This window comes from Ceratosolen solmsi, unplaced genomic scaffold (genome assembly GCF_000503995.2).
Source record: "Ceratosolen solmsi marchali unplaced genomic scaffold, CerSol_1.0 scaffold41, whole genome shotgun sequence".
Taxonomy (NCBI): domain Eukaryota; kingdom Metazoa; phylum Arthropoda; class Insecta; order Hymenoptera; family Agaonidae; genus Ceratosolen; species Ceratosolen solmsi.
The window spans coordinates 3,816,348-3,834,322 of record NW_011948424.1 but is presented as its reverse complement, the minus strand read 5'-3'; the positions used below and the strand labels follow the sequence as shown (position 1 = coordinate 3,834,322).

General features: G+C 27.6%; 2 protein-coding genes across 3 annotated transcripts; one reads left to right on the top strand and one right to left on the bottom strand.

Annotated features, from left to right (window-relative positions):
* Positions 1 to 6: 6 nt before the first annotated feature.
* Positions 7 to 7,186, top strand: LOC105362540 (uncharacterized). Of its 2 annotated transcripts, none has more exons than XM_011500001.1 (6): positions 7 to 351; positions 4,905 to 5,098; positions 5,505 to 5,679; positions 5,756 to 5,841; positions 6,182 to 6,317; positions 6,640 to 7,186. In XM_011500001.1, the coding sequence occupies exons 2-6, from the start codon at positions 5,018 to 5,020 to the stop codon at positions 6,837 to 6,839; spliced, it is 678 nt and encodes a 225-aa protein (XP_011498303.1). In that variant the 5' UTR covers positions 7 to 351; positions 4,905 to 5,017; the 3' UTR covers positions 6,840 to 7,186. The 2 variants fall into 2 exon arrangements, with proteins under 2 accessions (XP_011498303.1, XP_011498304.1); XM_011500002.1 differs by lacking the exon at positions 7 to 351 and adding an exon at positions 3,163 to 3,178.
* A 5,848-nt stretch (positions 7,187 to 13,034) lies between these two features.
* LOC105362539 (WD repeat domain phosphoinositide-interacting protein 3) lies at positions 13,035 to 17,276 on the bottom strand. Its single transcript, XM_011500000.1, has 6 exons — positions 16,981 to 17,276; positions 15,689 to 15,865; positions 15,217 to 15,474; positions 14,865 to 15,066; positions 14,540 to 14,763; positions 13,035 to 13,656 (listed from the first exon to the last, which is right to left on the bottom strand). Exons 1-6 carry the CDS (start codon positions 17,045 to 17,047, stop codon positions 13,550 to 13,552), a joined length of 1,035 nt encoding a protein of 344 aa, XP_011498302.1. The 5' UTR covers positions 17,048 to 17,276; the 3' UTR covers positions 13,035 to 13,549.
* Between the last annotated feature and the right edge of the window lie 699 nt (positions 17,277 to 17,975).

Below are 17,975 nucleotides of genomic sequence, written 5' to 3'. Positions count from 1 at the left end.
CAGGGATCGGTCCTCAGTCTCGTTCTCCCTCCCAGTTATTATCCACAGGTAATAATAACGTCAGCAGTAGTTGAAGCCGTAGCGGCTGTGCTAGAAGTAGCAGTAACAGCAACAGCGGCCGAGGAGATAGCGAAGTCGCGCCCCTCAGTCCCCATTTCCGGTGGCGCGCACTACTCTACTTTTTCTACTGGGCTCGAGCTGTGATCGACGGGCCGCCGAAGGGGTCGCAGGTATACCTTGCGGGAGTTACGCAGCGCACGCGGTCGTAGTTATTGATTCGAGTAAGTGACTCGGACACCGTAGAAGAGGACGAGGACGCCGAGGAGAGCCTCCGCCAGAGTCGATACGCAGGTTTGTGCGGCTGACTTTGTACCCGATGATGCGAGGTAGGCGGGGGCGGAGGGCAGGAACGGGAGGGGTTAAGGCACGCGGATTCTGCCTTGCGTTTGTTTATCTCTGACGAGATGAGGATCTCAGGCTCCGTTTATGAAAGCTGCTCGCTCTTCAGCTATGTTTACATTATTAGGTTTTGGACACAGAGTCTGTGATTTTGTTTGGTTGGCGCGCTATTCGATCCTTAATTCATTGATGATTCAACGAGTCCGTGGTGCAATCGAGAGCAGTCAACAATGTACGGAACTGGAACTTGGGACTACCCAACGACTATGACCTATTATTGATAAACGAAAGACTTATAGAAAGCGATGACAGATAGATTATAAAAAGAATTGGCATTATTAATATGATGAGCGTACTATGTGTTTTGAACATTTCTTTGCATTGCAACAAAACTTTTCTAAATTATAATTTGAAAATGAGTTACAATTTATTGCAATCAGTGCCGCATATAATAGCCAATATGGATTAAATTCGATTAAGTCTTCAAAGACTTTTGCAAAATTATAGAATTCTAGAAGTGTTGAAGTCTAAAACTCTAGTCTTATATCATTATTATTATTATTATTATTATTATTATTAATATTATTATGAATTATTTAATAAGGTTTTCTAACCAATATTTGAAATATAGATAATTATAATATAAATGATTTTATAAAATACATTTTAATTAATAAATAATCATACACTAATTATGAATTCAAAAAAATTCCCCAATTTCTAGGTAAAAAATATCAACTCTCAACCATCAAATGTTTATTTTGGTTATTTTTTGTATATTTTTCTTTTCAATTTTTTTAAATAACTTATAGATACTGTTTTTTATAATAGTAAATAAAATATAAATATTCTATTTTTTTTTTTTTTTTTAGTATAATGTTAATAACATTTTTCCAATAATTTATTTGTAATATATTCATTTAATATAATTTACATAAATATAATTTAATATTGTATAAAGTATTCAAGCTCTCTTGCTCATAATGAAAAATAATTGTCATAATGAAAAACTAAATTGTCACTAATCGTAATATTAAAGAAAAGAAACATTTTCAATTAATTAGAGAATCGAACAGTAAATTTTTTAAGTATTTAAATAATTCCTTGCATCGATACTAATAAATTTATTTATTTTTTAAAAAAATATAATTAAAATATGAAATATAATAAATATATTTTTTTTTTAATTATTTACAATTTTGTTTAATATTAAGAGGTTAGAATGTAGCACAGGACAAAATTTTCAAGCTCATAATTCAATTCAATAAATTGAAATTTTAGCCAATTGCTTTTATGTATATTATATGCATATATTCATTATTAATTATATTATTTCCTCAACTTTTTATATTCCTTTCGAGCGTTCAAGGTAAACTTGAAGATGTAGCATACTACTATATGATTTTACGTATTGATTTTTAAACGTGAAATATTCTTTAAAGAACTTTCGTTCAATATTTACGCTCCTATATTTAAAATATTTATATTACATTAAATGAAAATAGTTGTAATATTTAAAAATATAATAAAATATTGTAATCATAATCATTATATTATCTATATTTATAAAGTTCCATCATATATTTTGTTAAAAAAAAAAAAAAAAAAAATTTCAATTAAAAATTTTTAACAATAACAATAAAAATATGATTGAATCGTAATTCGTTTAACTAAACTTTCTAGAACTTAAACTGTAATAAGAAATATATGAAACAAGTTATATGGAATGAAAAGAATCTGTATTTTAATCTGTTACTTTAATGAAATCAAGTTCTACTTTACATAAATAAAGTTTTCGAATTTAAAAATAATGACTATTACTTAAAGAATTATTATAATTAATGCTTTATTGTCAATAAATTTTATAAAATAAACGTTATAATTGATTTTCTATTTCATCGAAACTAATAGCAATATTTTGAAATTTCATTCGTAAAAGTTTATGCAAACGACATAAATGTATAAATTTTATATTTATGCATCAAATTCCAAACCAATGGAAATTTACGTGATTTATGATGTATTTTTGCTCACAAAAATACATTATCGTAATTAAGAAGAAAAAAAAACAAACATTTTAAATTTAATAAAAATTTTATAAAATACTAACTTTTACATAATCTTTTATTACATTGATAGAAGCATAAAATCTTTTTTATTAATTATTTTAGTTATTATTCTTTATTTACTATTTTATTATATCCAAATAAGTCGAATTTTACTTTTTGATAAATTTATAAAAATAAAAACAGATTTTAATACATATAAAAAACGAAGAAAAAACGTTGAAACAAAGGTTTTAATATTATACATTTTAATTATTTAATTATAATATTTATAATATTTATAATAATGATATTTATAATTTTAATTTTAATTTAAAATCCTATGTTATTTAAAGAAATTATTCAATGCATTTGGTGAAAACTGAATTTTCTCTTTCTCTTTCTCTCTTCCTTGCCCTTTTAAAATATAGTACAAGTTATAGTTTCATAAATAACAGATTAATTAAAATCTTATATAATAATTTGAATATTTATCAACTAAATAATTTCAACATTTGTTTATTATGTTTTAACATCTAGTAGAAAATTTAAATAATAATTTACATTATTTATGAATAATTATTTAATTATTAAATTCCAAAATTATTTCCATTTCTAGGTTGTTAAACCAGGAATAGACAAATCAAATTTCTATTCAACAAAACAATCGATTAAAGGCAATAAGATTATATTATATAATAAATATTGAAAATATGTTGGTATTATTCGCTATGGTAATGTATTTTTTCAAAAATAACTTTGAAATTTAATATAAAAGAATCTAATTAAAATATTTATAAACTTATTTTGAAACACATTCCAAATATATGAGAAGAGTTGTCTACCAAATTGATTCGTTGGTAAAAAAATTAATATTTAAATATTCTTAGTATTTCTAAAATTACAACTAGATAATTTAGTCCAACATAAATAATCATATATATATATATATATATTCATTATTGAAAGTTTTGTAGTTTTATAGTAAAAACAACTTGTAACTTATTAAAAAATCTTTGATTTTTCTTTTGATAAAGCTGGCTTTAGAAATTTATTTACATTATCTGCTATTAAATTGTATAACGTATGCAAAGAGAAAAAATCAAATTATATAAATTTGAAGATTTCATTTATTTCCTCGTATCATATCAAAATATTTTAGAATATTTTTTTCAAATAATTAAAACATTAAAATGTTGCATCTCTGACTATTGATTGAGGAAAGAGTTTGTTAAAAATATTACAACGAAATAAAAGCAAACGCAAATGGAATTAAATTTTAATAATTCCAAAAATAAGTTATTGTATATGAAGAAAACAAAGAAAAACTCATAATTCTATATATTAAAGGAGAAAATTTGATAAGGATATCTAACAATAATTTAAATCGATATATTGTGTACATAATGCAGGATTAACCAATAACTTAAACAGTTATAAAAAACAAAACAAAAAAAGAATTAGTAATTTATTGATAAAATATAGTATAAAATTAAAAATAAATGAAGTTGAATATATAAATTGTTATAATAAATTTGAAACGTTCGAAATAAAGCACAGAAAAAACAACGAGCAAATCGTCGAAAAATAGAGTTTAAATTCCAAACATAAATATGAAAATTATTTAATTAAAACTTAATTATTTAAAACTATTAATACACAACGTTAAAATGTTCAATTTCTATGTTCAAACTTTCAATTTCCAATTTATTATTTTAATATGACGATCGAATATGAATATCTAAATTTTTCTATGCTTGTTTATCAAATTTAGAACAATTAAAGATTGTCACATTAAATGAATATATTTATTATAATTTATATATTATAGATGAAAATTAGTCTTTATGGAAACGTATATATGTATATTATTAAATTTATATACTGAATCAGCTTTAATATACTCATAATAAACACTCATAATTCATTGGCAGTTGAATTCAAACGAGTGAAATAAATTAATTCGAACTATTGCAGATAATCCAAAAACATATTTCTAATGCTCAAGTCTGTATTTATACACGTTATACCATTAGTATCATTAATATTAAACAAAAAAAAAAAAAAACAACAAATTTTGCGATATAAATGTAAAATTAAATTATGTAAATAAAATATTCGCCTGTGTAATGAATAATTTCTCCAATTGTTATATGCATAATGACGGTCTTTTTTTCTTATAAAAATTTATAAATATAATCACTAAAACGGATATATCAGAAATAAAGATATTAAATTAATTTATATACATTTTGTAACTATAATGTTTATTTAATTAAAAATGAATTTATCTATTATTTTTTCAAGGTCTTTAAATTGAAAAGAAAAATCATATAGTGACAAGAAATTTGTAAAATAAGTATTTGCAGTATAATATAATTATAAAAGGTAATAATAATAATGAAATTGATTTGCAAAATATGCATGAAAATTGTAATAAAAAATTCCTCTTTCGAATAGGCAATCTTGGAAAATCAGTTGGAGTAATCAACAAAAGTTTTCAACCGAGCAAGCAGTGCGCAAGAGTTTGATTTGTCATTTAGCAAACTTTTTAATTGAATTTCACATTCACAATGAAGATGGGACTTTTGAAAACTTTCCTCTACTACTTTCAACTCAGGCAGGGAACAATTCTCATAGCTATATTGCAACTGGTACGTTTATTCATGCTCTGAAAGATAATGTTTCAGAAGAATAAATAACTGTTCTATTCAGTTTGTCTTTCAATAAACTATTTCAACCCATCATTTTTATAAATTATCTTATATCGCATTTGTTACGTTACCTCTTAATTTTAAGGTTTTTTTTTCTCTCACTTTTTTGTAGATTAATTTCAATAAATTTTTAATAATATTGGAAAAGAGAATTTTTTTTTTTCGCTGCATATTTATGAATTGCTCTACTATGAATAATATATGATAAATAAATTTGTAAAACACTGTTGGATTATTGGAGAGGCAATACTTAGAATAAAACAATTCTGGGACTGAATCCCATTCATTAATGAAGGACTGTAAGCTGTAGGATTGAAGAAATTCTGGAGATAAATTGTAATTTTAGGTGTTATCCGGCTACGTTATGATTTTCTTTGTCTTGGGCTTAAGACACGAGGCGGGAATTCAGAATATGATCGCGCGAGATACCGAAGATGTGCTGGAGCGCGAGGCTCTCGAGGAAATTACTTCGAAACACATTAACAGCCATCGAATGGAGCTCGCGCATCACAATGTCACTGGTTCGTACAATGCCTAATTAATTGTGATAATATTGAAACTCGTTAGATTAATGTCTTAAGCCGCTTTTTGTTACAGAAAAAGTTTACTTGATATATTGCGGACTAGTGATTGTAATTGTCCACTTTGTTTCGACGCTTTTGCTACTTTACGGTGCTCTAATGGTACAATTCCTCATACTTTTAGTACATTATAATATTATTTTATTTTATTATTATTATTGAGCAAAAGGCATATTTCTAATGTAAATGTATAGTAATCATAAAAGATGCTTAAGCTTATGGACATGTTACCAATAAGTATCAGCTATCTGTTTCTTTGCGCGTGTGTGACATGATTACAGTTTATTTATATACTTATAATTAATTATTATATAACATTGTTTCTTATAACATTCTAATCGTATAAATTTGACTTTCGAGTGTTAATAAATTTGTCAACTGTTTCAATCATTAATTAAGTAATACGCTCGAGCACGTATTAAATTAAATATATGTTCTCTAGAACAATCGCTACCTCATGACACCATGGATGATGGGAATGATGACAATAATCGTAGCCTTGATTATATCTCTGTTCCTCGTTCAAGAAGATTGCCCATTCATTGCTGTTATTGGTGGAAGAGCTAATGTTATTGACCGTAAGTAGATATCCTTAAATTTAATTAACAATGTTTTAAAGATGATATTGGCTGATATTCGCGACATATCCGAGGCTAATTGTAATTACATTCTCTCGCGTATATAAACTACTTTCTTCGAATCCCGTCGAAAATTCAAACTCTTGTACAATGCTAATTGTAATTACATTCTCTCGCGTATATAAACTACTTTCTTCTATTGCCGATTCCATTAAATTATCTGCTTATCCCGTCGAAAATTCAAACTCTTGTACAATTTTCGCGTCGACGGAGTATTCCGGCCTTGGCATTGGACTTGCTACCTTTGAAACGCTGCTTTCAGGCCTCCTCGTGCTTACCCTCGCCCTCGTCTGCTTGTACATGTGGCTCGTGGTCTACAGCACGTACAGATATCTGGAAATAAAGAAGGGCGTGATACACGAAGTGCACACCGTGAACGAGAAGAAGTACATGCGTCCAACGACGGAGAACAAGAAACCGCAACGCCAGCACGTGGCCCTACCCCAACCCTACGACGTGTGAAAGAAGCCCTCGATGCCCACCCTAGGCAAAACGACAATGGCGCCAAGAAAGCAGAGGGTTCTCGTCTAAGATCTTCTCGTTTCGCCCAGCCGACCCAGCCCCTTCTATCCCTAAAAATAACGGACCAAACGAGGACTGCTTACAACGCACCCGGGGAACAGGTTATTGGACAAGCTGTTATATTTTTTGTACCCCAGTATCGAGTGTCGAATTGCTGCATAACGTCTGTTCAAATCGCTTCGCGAGAAGACAAAATTAAACCGAACCTGTATTTTTCGTACGTAGTCCTTGTATCCCCTTGTATCGCGTGTAATGGCCGCAACGTCGCTCATTCTCTCCTATGAAATCCGAAGAAAAACAAAAAGGTTTTAAAAAAAAAAAAAGTAAGGGAACGTAAGGAACGCTTTCCAATAATCTAGCTTTCTGACAATTTGAAAAAGTAAGGAAAGTCTAGTGTCATGAATATTATTCACCTTGGTTTTCTGCTTTTGCTCCGATGCTAAACGCATTGGCTCCCGTCGCGTTTGCCCTGGCTCCAGTAATATGACATCTACGATTAAAAATAAAATATTGCCCAATGCTGGATAACCGTGCGCGTGCACTTTCAGTCGTATTTATCTCCAATATCGGCCGAGCGATGTAACGGGAAAAATTATTCTCGCTGGCTGCATCACCTTCCGTGGAATCTTCGATGACGCGGCGATGCGCTCGTACTCGTTTGCCTTGATAGACGCATCTTTGACGTCTTTGGCTCGATAATACACATCGCAAAATTATGCCTTAATTCCATTTTATTATACTCGGGAGAAGGCTTTTACGCGAAAATATTATTTAAAAGCGTTGGAGAAGGAGAATCGAACGATCGTTCGACTAACGCAAACACGTGGTAGGATTTGCTATACAATGATGATACCGCCGCATGCCTATACGGTGGACTCGACCAAGCAGTATAAAAACTATGAAAATGAGGGAATAGTGAGAGAGTCGATTTTAGAGCAACGGATGCCATTCGTTTCCACTTCTCATATCTTCGATTGGATCGTTGGAAGTCACGCTGGATCTTTTGTTATCGGACAGAAAGCCTCTTAGCCTTGTTCCTTCTTCGGTTCCTCGGCTTACCTCCCTTTCCCCTCGTGACGAGCGAAGTATTTTTTCACTTGTTTTTGCGAGCTCGAAGCTAACAAGACCAGTTCTCATTCCGCTATATGTTTATGAATTGAAAAAAATTTTATGTTTATTCGATTAATTCAAAATATCACGCAAGACGATTGACATTAATTGAGTATTGTCATTTAAACTTGTTGCACATTTGCGAATGCATAAATACTCTAATTTACATATTTCGTGAGATGCATTGAATGACATTTTAATGTTATGATAAAACTATCGCGTTTTAAAAACGATATTATAAAATTATATTATAATGTAACTAATGTAACGACATTATAAACGCACGCTATTAATAAGCACATAATCGTTATTTAATGAAATTTTTTCTTAAGCTATAGAATTTGTTACACTTTTATAAGTCAGTAGTTACTTTTTTTTTTAAGATTTGAAAATGTTTCACTTTGTTAAAACTGAGTTATGTACTTATTAATGAAGTCCGATCAAAGTTTGACAAAATTTTATCAAAAATTGTTTTCATTGATAACAATGTTAGCGATATGAAAAAAAAAAAAAAAAAAAAAAAAAAAAAAATACAAAATCACTTTATTTAAAACTGTTATAAAAAAAAAAATGTAACACCGTTAATCGTTTCGTTAATGAATGTTAACAGGGACTGCTATTTTATAATATATTATTTCATGTTTTGTATGGCAAAATATTTTAAATTTATAATTGATATTATAGATCGAAGAGATATGATGGTAAATAAAAACAAAGATGTAATTGAAAAATATAAAACCTGAAAAGAAATTTCTTCTTTTATTTATTCAAATATATATTGTGAGCTGTGATTATTATATAATTTTATATTACATGATATTTCTAGAATTTTTAGCTACAATATCGGTATGATTAGGGGAAAAAAAAATTTTAAATAAATTGCAAAAATTGATTGTACTGTTTTTTTTTTTTTTAAGACATTCATATAGAAATGCGTTATGAAACTTTATATGAGCACTCTTAAAACAAAAACACCTACAATAATTATTCTTTTCAAAATTAATTACAATATATACTTTAATTGCAATTGTGAACTTATGAAATTACGTAAAATAATTGTTAACACGACATTATTACGTTACGAAATCTTATTTAAACTCATTAAACAATATATGCCATTAAAACTTAAAAATTAATTCTTCAAATTGAAAATAAAATAATGAAATATAATCCGCTGATACAAATTATAATTAAATGTCGTATCTATTTTCTTAAAAAAGAATAAGAAAAATATATAAACCTTATAGTGATAAATGCCGTAGTATGGTATAACCATTTTTACACGAATGGTATTCTTGTACTTAATTAGAGTGCAAAACACTCTTATGGTAAACATTCAAACAAAAACCATAAATACAAAGAATTAAATAATTATATTGATTTACCATTTAAAAATAACTATTTCATTACAATCATTTTAAAAATTATCTGAATTATACGTCATTAATGATGACGTTTATATTTTTGATTGCCTTTATGAAGCTTATATACAATCGCTTTAGTTTCGTTAATTAAAGTATTAAAATAAATAATAATTTCAATATCAGTGTTTATTAGCTTTCAAGCAAATATTTTCAGACATTTTATAATTCATTTTATTCAAAACTACATTTGTTTTGTATTTTATTTACTTGATAAAGAAAAATACATTTCCATTCCTATAGCACATTCATTATGTAGTCAAGTCAAGTGTATGCAACGGTAGTTGTATTATTAATTATAAATAGAATTTGTTCTACGTACAAAAAAAAAAACAAATTACAAAAAATTTTATAATCGATAGGAATATAAAATTGTTTTATAAAAATTTCATCGACATATCAAAGGAAAAGTAAAATTTTTAATTCATTTGGTTAAATAAATGTTGCGATAATAATTGAATAGTAATTAAAACAATTTATACGTTTTCCCAAATTTTTTTTTTTTTTTTAGATTTTTATAAATAAATAAGATATTTCATGTTCTTACGATCATAGAAAAATATTTTTATTTAATTATTTTAATTGTAGATTCTATGCAATATTTTAGAAAAGTTATTATTTAATTAATATAATATCAATTTTGAAAAAAATTGTTTAAAACGGAATTATAACTAAAAATGCCAAATTATTATCATCATATGAAGAATACACATCAACGTGAAAATAACTATAAAAAATGCATTTAACACTATAAAAATATTTTATAAATAACTTTTTTTTTTTTTTAATCGTTAGATTTCTATGTATTGTTTAAAGCTTAAATATTAATCAAGTCTCAAAATATTTTTGAAATCATGATTGTGTAAAATGTACTGCAAAACATTAAATTCATCCGAAAAAATTATATTACTGGTTATATAAAACAAACAAGTATTTAAAAATATTATCAAACTATAATTATACTTAACCATCGACGTGATACAAAAAATATAAAAAACTTAATACGTCATTAAAGGAATTATGTATATCAATTTCTCTGTATCCTAAACAATTGTCCTACGAAACTGTATTATGTGGCAGTCTTTTCCTTCTTGTTTATACGCGTGGGTGTGTGCATGCGCGTGCATTTGAGTGTGTAGTGTATATATATATATATATATATATATATGTATCTCATAAAAAAATTTGAGTTTTTATTTCAATGCCTGTTTTAACTAACATTTATTAACTATTTTATTAATTTTCAAATGCATATTTTCTCTTCTTTATAACTGTTCAAATGAAAATTTATTTATGCATTATTCTATACAAATTATAATTTTTTACATCCCTTTAATTTTATATTCAATGAATATTTAGAAAGCATTATTCTTTTGTATTTCAAATATATCACTGAGAAGATAAAAATTAATAATTAAAATGCAATAATTCTGTTATGATATATTATATGATTATGATATCTGGTATGATAAAAAGAAATACTAAAATATTAAAGCAACGTTTAATGAAGAGGAAAATTATATAAAATATTATACATATATAATAATATCATAGATATCTTAGAAAAAATATTTCCTTCGAGAAGTATTTTCAATTTAAAAATAATATTTTTTATTCTGTACATATTGAATTAATAAAATTTGATCATTGATTACGAATAATTTTTTTGCTGCATCAGCAATAATTTGCCGATAAGACAAAAGAAAATTGATAAAAATAAAACTCATTTAATATATGCGTATAATTCAAATAAAATTCAGATAATTCTTTAATAACTTACTGTATAATAACATAAATAAACTAAATTACAAATTTCCAATTGAGAATATTTACCTTATTTAATTTAAATTCCAAATAAATGTATTAACTTTATACAATAATTTTGAAAATTAGATGTTGATAATACTGTTAATATATTTTTTAAATATCTATCTTGTATATTTTCAAGAACGTTCATAGATTTTCAAAGAAAGTATTTTATATTAAATCGTGTATGAAGTATATTTTAGTCCTTCAATTATCTTTATTTTAATAAACTCTACAAAAATTTGTTTTTGGATGTAAAATTTTGAAGAAATATATTATTTTTGTTTTAAATTATCAGTTCATATAAATAACTATATCTATTTTTTCATTTCATAATTTTATAAATAAATTTCCAGATAAAATATCATTTTTATACAGTTAATATTGTTCACAATGAAAACTTTAGTTATAATTCTTATTAAATATATCAAACAAAGTCATTCTAAAATCTTGAAAAATCGTCTGATAAACACTAAGCATTTTATAAATTTACTAACAAGCGCGAAGTTTTTAATAAAATTTACAAATATATATTGTTTTACAGTCACTGGTTTTTCCTATACTTTTTTTTTTTTGTTTTTTTTTTTTAATATTTATACATATATATTATAGAAGCACTCACTTATTTTTAGAATTTGATTGGTGTGGATACAATTAAACAGTGTTATTACAATTTTTAAATTTATTGAATATTTCATAATTCAAATCAATACAGAATTCCAATTTAATTTGCAAAATTAAGAAATTGATATATCATTAACATAATGAAAAAAATAATTTTTCTGGGCAATTAATCAAATAACAATATTTATATTAAATAATTTCTAATTCAGCCTAAACGCATTGATTTTTATTTAGTTATTTTTGCTGCCATAATTTAATATTTCAATAACAAAGTGTATTTATTTCTAAGATTTTTTATTATTATTTTAAGCAGTACAAAGGAATGAAAAATTCGCAATCGTAGCAAAACATTACAATAATAATGCAACAATCTTTAGTAACTTTCGTATATATTATCTACTTAAAACAAGAAAAGTAACGGTTAAATGAAGGGAAATGAAAGACTTTTTATTTAATGCACTGTTATACTATACATAAAGTATAGAACAAATTTAATTTAAATATCTAACCGACAAATGAAGATAATTAATTTAATTTCAATATAACACATGTAATAGCCATTAAATTATATACACATTTAGTTTATGTAATGATAAATTATCAAGTACTAAGTACAACTATAGCTACAAATGGATTACTTTCTCCGAAAAAATATACAATAATTTTACTTATTTTCGACTCTAACGTAATACAGGTAACCCAGGTTTTTTTTTTTTTTTTTTAACAATTTTATTTTTAAATGTTGGCAATAAAATTAACGTCAATAGTCTTTTCTTATATTATAAAATTGTATAAACATATATTATCCCATATATAGGAAAGAAATATATTCTTATTAACAAATATTTATATTCATAACAAATATACGTAGACTAGAGTTTTTTCATCTTACAGGTGTTCATAGAATGACCATCCAAATTTTAATATTTAGTACTTCATTTTTTTTTATAACGTTATTCAATCGAATTTAAAATTTTACATTTTATATAAGCAATACTTAAAATTACGTTAAAATTATTGTTTAATATGTTACTTTATTCTCCGATAATTACGATAATTTTAATGACTATTGAACCAACAAGAGTTAAAAAATCAGTCACGTTAACATTTTCCGTTTTAAATGTAATATAATTTATATATACAATATCAAACTATTTTCATAATCACCAATAAATGTTAAATATTTTAAATAAGACCCAAGTTGACGTTAACTTTAGATTCGTATACATTTATTGACAAAGCCCTATTTAAAACTTCGATATAAACTCGCTATTATCTAGATAAACAAGTATCATTACTCGTTATATTTACAAGAATTACTCTCTCATGATATAAATTTCTTTAACATCTCGATCATTTGACAAAACGCTTACATCGATAGTGAATTTCAATCCTCGAAATATTTTATTGTAGTTGTTAAACGCGTTTCATTCGTCAAACCATTCTTAGTGATTGGCAACGATATAACTTATATAAATATATTTTTTTTCCTTTTTCCTTATTCTTCTTCTTCAGGATAGTTGCATCTAGACAATTTTCTTAACATAACTGCATACACTGCATAAGTATAACAAATGATGGCGCGCAAAATAAGCGACCCATAGCTACGCAACATAACGATCACAGTTTTTTTTTTAACACGAAATGGAGTCTTTGGCTCCACTTTAATTTTAACGAATGTGCTGAGAGTCACAACTTGTCATCGGTCATCTCCAGAAATTGCGCGTAAAAGTCTCTCGTACATTCGCCTTTATTGTTAAATACGAACCTATAATAGCTACCATCGGCGCACACAACTGTGAACAAATTAAAAATAAAAGCATAAAATTAATTTATCAAAAATATTCTTTCAATTTTTCATTGTATTAATAATTTGATAAAATGTCTTCTTTACAATGCAATTTGGTATTTCCAATATAATCATCATCGAAATTACTTTGAACAATACATTCGTGTATTAATTTTGTTCCTGATCAAAGCCTTTTCTTACAACATTTGTATATATCAAATATTTATCATATTTCATATATTATTTATCATGATGATACTACTTTTAATTTTAATACTAATTATTCATGGTATTTCCATTACCTTGAGACAATTGCAATGTAAATGTATATGAGAGTCGAATGAAATTTTAAAAATTATGACTCACTGATAACCTGTATTTTACAACAGTAAGTAATAATAAATTATCAGAGACTTGGATAACAGCGAATACATACCGATACTAATTGATGAAAATTAAAAAATTTTCCATATCAAGCATTTTCCATAGCATAATAGTATCAATGTAAATCGTCACAATAAGCTAAAAAATTCTCTTTTTAAGTATTAATATTCTGAAAATATTTTTGAAGTAAAAGTAAAAATTTTATTTTAATTTATTTGATATATTATTATTTTTTGTTAAGTAAAGGGACTGACTTTTTTTCTAAATGTATCTTAATCTTGAATTTTAATGTTTAAGGTTAATTATTTATATAATTAATCTGGCAATTTCAAAATAGCATTATTATCCTTTATAAAATAATATATATTGATATAATTGAAATTTGGAGAAAAATTACCATTAAAATAAAAAAAAAATTTTTTGCTCATGCACAATTTGTAAATATTCTTAAATCTATTTAAATATTGTATTTTTTTTTTTTTTTTTTTTTTTTTTTTTTTTTTTACCTATTATACTGTTATTGTCAGTGCCGAAAGCGCACATACATTGCGGTCCACCTGGCACTTGAAATTTGCAAAAACTCCAGTTCGAACTAAAGTACTTTGGCAAGAAGGTTGCCGAAGCTAAACTCGATTGTCGATTTAATTTTTGATCTTCCACAGCAAAAACGTGAACGGTTCCATGATCACTTGCAACGCACAACCACGTAGAATCGTGATTGAAATTAATGCTAAAATAATTGATTTATCAATAAATTATCCCAATTACCTATTGGTAAAAAATTTCATCTATTTAATGGTAGTGTATCGATTGTTTGAATTATTTTCTTACCAATATATATTCGCGTGATTTGCACCGCGTCTTAATTCATTAATCATATTTCCACTTTGAGAGTCAAATACCCTTATCAATGTACCTTTTTCTGAAGCTGTCGCCAATCGAGTACCTTGTAAATTTAAAGCTATACAAGATAAGGGTGTCTCGTGTGCTTCGATATTTAATGGTTGTTTCTCAGTATTGGCCAGATCGATAACTGTAAGAAATACAAATGATTTAATTTAAAGAATTTATCGACAAGTTAATATGATTTACTATAGAATATGCGAAATTGTAAAAATTGTATTTAAATTGATAAGTCAAGGATATATTGTTTTAAGAGCTGTGGAAATTAATTTTACTTTACCTTGGACGTGTCCATTTTTTCTGCCAGGAAAAGCTAACAAAGAATTATTACTATTTGGACAGAGGACGCATAAACCTCTTGGATTTGAATTTGTCTCAAAGACATGCAGCTGTTGCGGATTTTGAGTAAATGTATAAACTTTTATTACACCTTCTAAAATAATAACTATTCGGTCACGTCTTAATTTCACACCTTTTACCGGCGCATTAAACTCTAATGTAATAGCTGGTGATTTTTTTAAATCATCCCATATTATAACTACATAAAAGAATATTATTATTAAAATGTTTCATAAGCAATATATTATTGAAGATTACGAGTTGATGAGAGATTTTAATAACAACTCTATCTCATAATTCGACATTCTATGAACGTTTGTTGAATTACAAATTGCAAATCTCTCTCCGTCGCACTGCGCACCTCTTCATTTTACTTTCGACACTTTTAATTCAATAAAATAATTATTAATTACCTCTGTTTGTTGGATACATTGGATTCGTTCCTCCACCAACGAATGCTAAGTAATTACACCTAAACAGCATCTCAACGTAGCCTAAGCCACCTTCCCTAAAGTCATGTCTTTCCTTCTCCTTAAGTGGGTCACAGTTGTAAACTCTATAGCCATTTTCCATTCCACACGCAAAACATCCTGCGCAAATTAAATAGCACAATAAATATATTTCTACCTAGATAGGCCTTTATCCACTTACAGAAATTTACTTCATTTCTCGCGTTATTCTTTTTTTGTGTTTTTTGTTTTGTTTTTTTCTTTTTTTTGTTTTTAATGAAATGGTCTGCGATACACTTAATAACAGGATATATACTCTTACTATCCTAGATCGTTCATTATTCTTTAATATAATTAGCTCGTCGCTCTATTTCATTAATAAGTATATTTAAATAAAGTATACTTAAATTACAAAACTTATATTTAACATTCAATGAAAATACTTTACCATAAGCTTCATAAAATCTAAACAATATTTATCAATGTAGATATTTCATCAATTGTTAATAAATTTTACCAACTTATAAAATTTTTTATGGAACAAAAAAGAATAAAGATATGTATATCTCTAAAAAATTGAGTCGCGGTAAGACAGTACTAATTGAAGTCACATTTTTTAGCAGATTTTAATTTGGATAACCAAGAAACTAATTGAACGAATCATTAAATTAACCAATCATTTTATAATGAAAAAAAAAGTATATAATATGCGAGCAGCACTTATAAATAACAAACAGACATTATTCAAGACAAAATTTTTTACAAAATTCAAGATTTTTACTTGTTAAAACGACGATCGAAATTCCTCGAAATAATTCGGATTATAGAAAAAAAGTTGTACAAAGAAATATGTGTGAATAAATGAGATATTGTATTGATGATTAGGTTAGCTCATAAAATACAATGTAATTTTCATTAATAAACAGGGCCAGTAAAATTTACAAACAAATTTCATCGATCGCTGAGGCAATAAATAATCAAGCCGATTTCATAAAAATTATTTATTGCCACGAGCAAATGAAAAAAACATAACAAGCGGGGCTGGTTTATGGCTGAGGTAAAAAATAAATGATCCTTTAAGTCGTCTGTTTAATTGAAGCTTATCGGCAAATTTTCAAATCTGAGGAAAGTATCTAGCGATGAATATGCTACGACGACGACGACGACGACGACGACGACGACGACGACGACGACGACGACATTGCAAGTACACATTGCCAGGCCAATAATCGTTAAGTGGGCAAAGTGTCACGTACCTTGATCTTGATTAAAGCCGGCATAGAGTAAGCCGTTGCCGTTAGGATTGCTCGCGCTAAGATTCATGACGCTTCTCGTGGAAGAATGACAAAAAGCCTTTGTTAAGCTCTCGCTCAGCCGAATCCCCGTTGCATATCGTTGATCTGTGCTTGGGGTCCGGTACGCTTATTTTTTTTATAAAGCCGCGGCGGGGAGAGGCTGCCTGAGAGATCGCGTATGTTGTTCCATTACTCGCGTGCTAAGACCTTTTCGTTAGCTCGCGGCCGCGCAGAGACTCAGTCGCGACCTTAGTAGCGGCAGCAGTAACCCCAGCAACCCCAGCAACCCCAGCAGCAACAGCAACAGCAACAGCAACAGCAACGGTAACAACAGCAACAATGGCAATAATAATAGCAGTAAGAGCGATTTTTTCCCAGTCAGCTGATATCTATGACCACGACGCTTGGACTTGAGGCACACACACGCGCGCGCCCGCGCTCATGCACAGCGACTAGTGACCGCTAGACACTACTTGTCGTTTTACGTTTCGCGTGCCTGTTATGTTATACCGCTGCATTATTCTGACTGACTGATATTACTTTTTCCTCCTTTTTCATTATGGTGTGGTGATGTGCGCGCGCGTGCGTGTGTGCGAGCTTGTGTACGCGCGTGGTGTTGTTGACTGCGAGTTTGTTCCATTTGCTAGAGGCACCTCGTCGAATCGTCTACACCACCAGCCGATGCTAGAGACTTTAGCTTTGACATTTAAATGTCAAGGCGCTATTATTGGTGAAGGGTAATTTTCGTAGTAGATTATGATTTAGATTCCGTTCAGTTGTGCTAAAAATATGACAACTATTAGCCAAGTACGTTTTGACCAATTAATTTTTCTATTATTAAATATCCTTATTAGATGATATTTGATGAATTGTTTGATGATAAATAAATATAAGGTGATATTGTGACTCTGTATCAATAATAAGAATTCAAAAGGTGAGATTCTTGAAAGCTAATT

What these genes read in the sequence shown, in the direction of transcription:
- LOC105362540 (XM_011500001.1), top strand. Translation starts at nt 5,018, where the DNA reads ATGAAGATGGGACTTTTGAAAACTTTCCTCTACTACTTTCAACTCAGG. An exon ending in TCATAGCTATATTGCAACTG is followed by an intron (nt 5,099 to 5,504) that starts GTACGTTTATTC and finishes TTGTAATTTTAG; the next exon opens with GTGTTATCCGGCTACGTTAT. An exon ending in TACTTTACGGTGCTCTAATG is followed by an intron (nt 5,842 to 6,181) that starts GTACAATTCCTC and finishes TATGTTCTCTAG; the next exon opens with AACAATCGCTACCTCATGAC.
- LOC105362539 (XM_011500000.1), bottom strand. Translation starts at nt 17,047, where the DNA reads ATGAATCTTAGCGCGAGCAATCCTAACGGCAACGGCTTACTCTATGCC. An exon ending in CGGCTTTAATCAAGATCAAG is followed by an intron (nt 15,866 to 16,980) that starts GTACGTGACACT and finishes TAATTTGCGCAG; the next exon opens with GATGTTTTGCGTGTGGAATG. An exon ending in AATGTATCCAACAAACAGAG is followed by an intron (nt 15,475 to 15,688) that starts GTAATTAATAAT and finishes TCTTTTATGTAG; the next exon opens with TTATAATATGGGATGATTTA.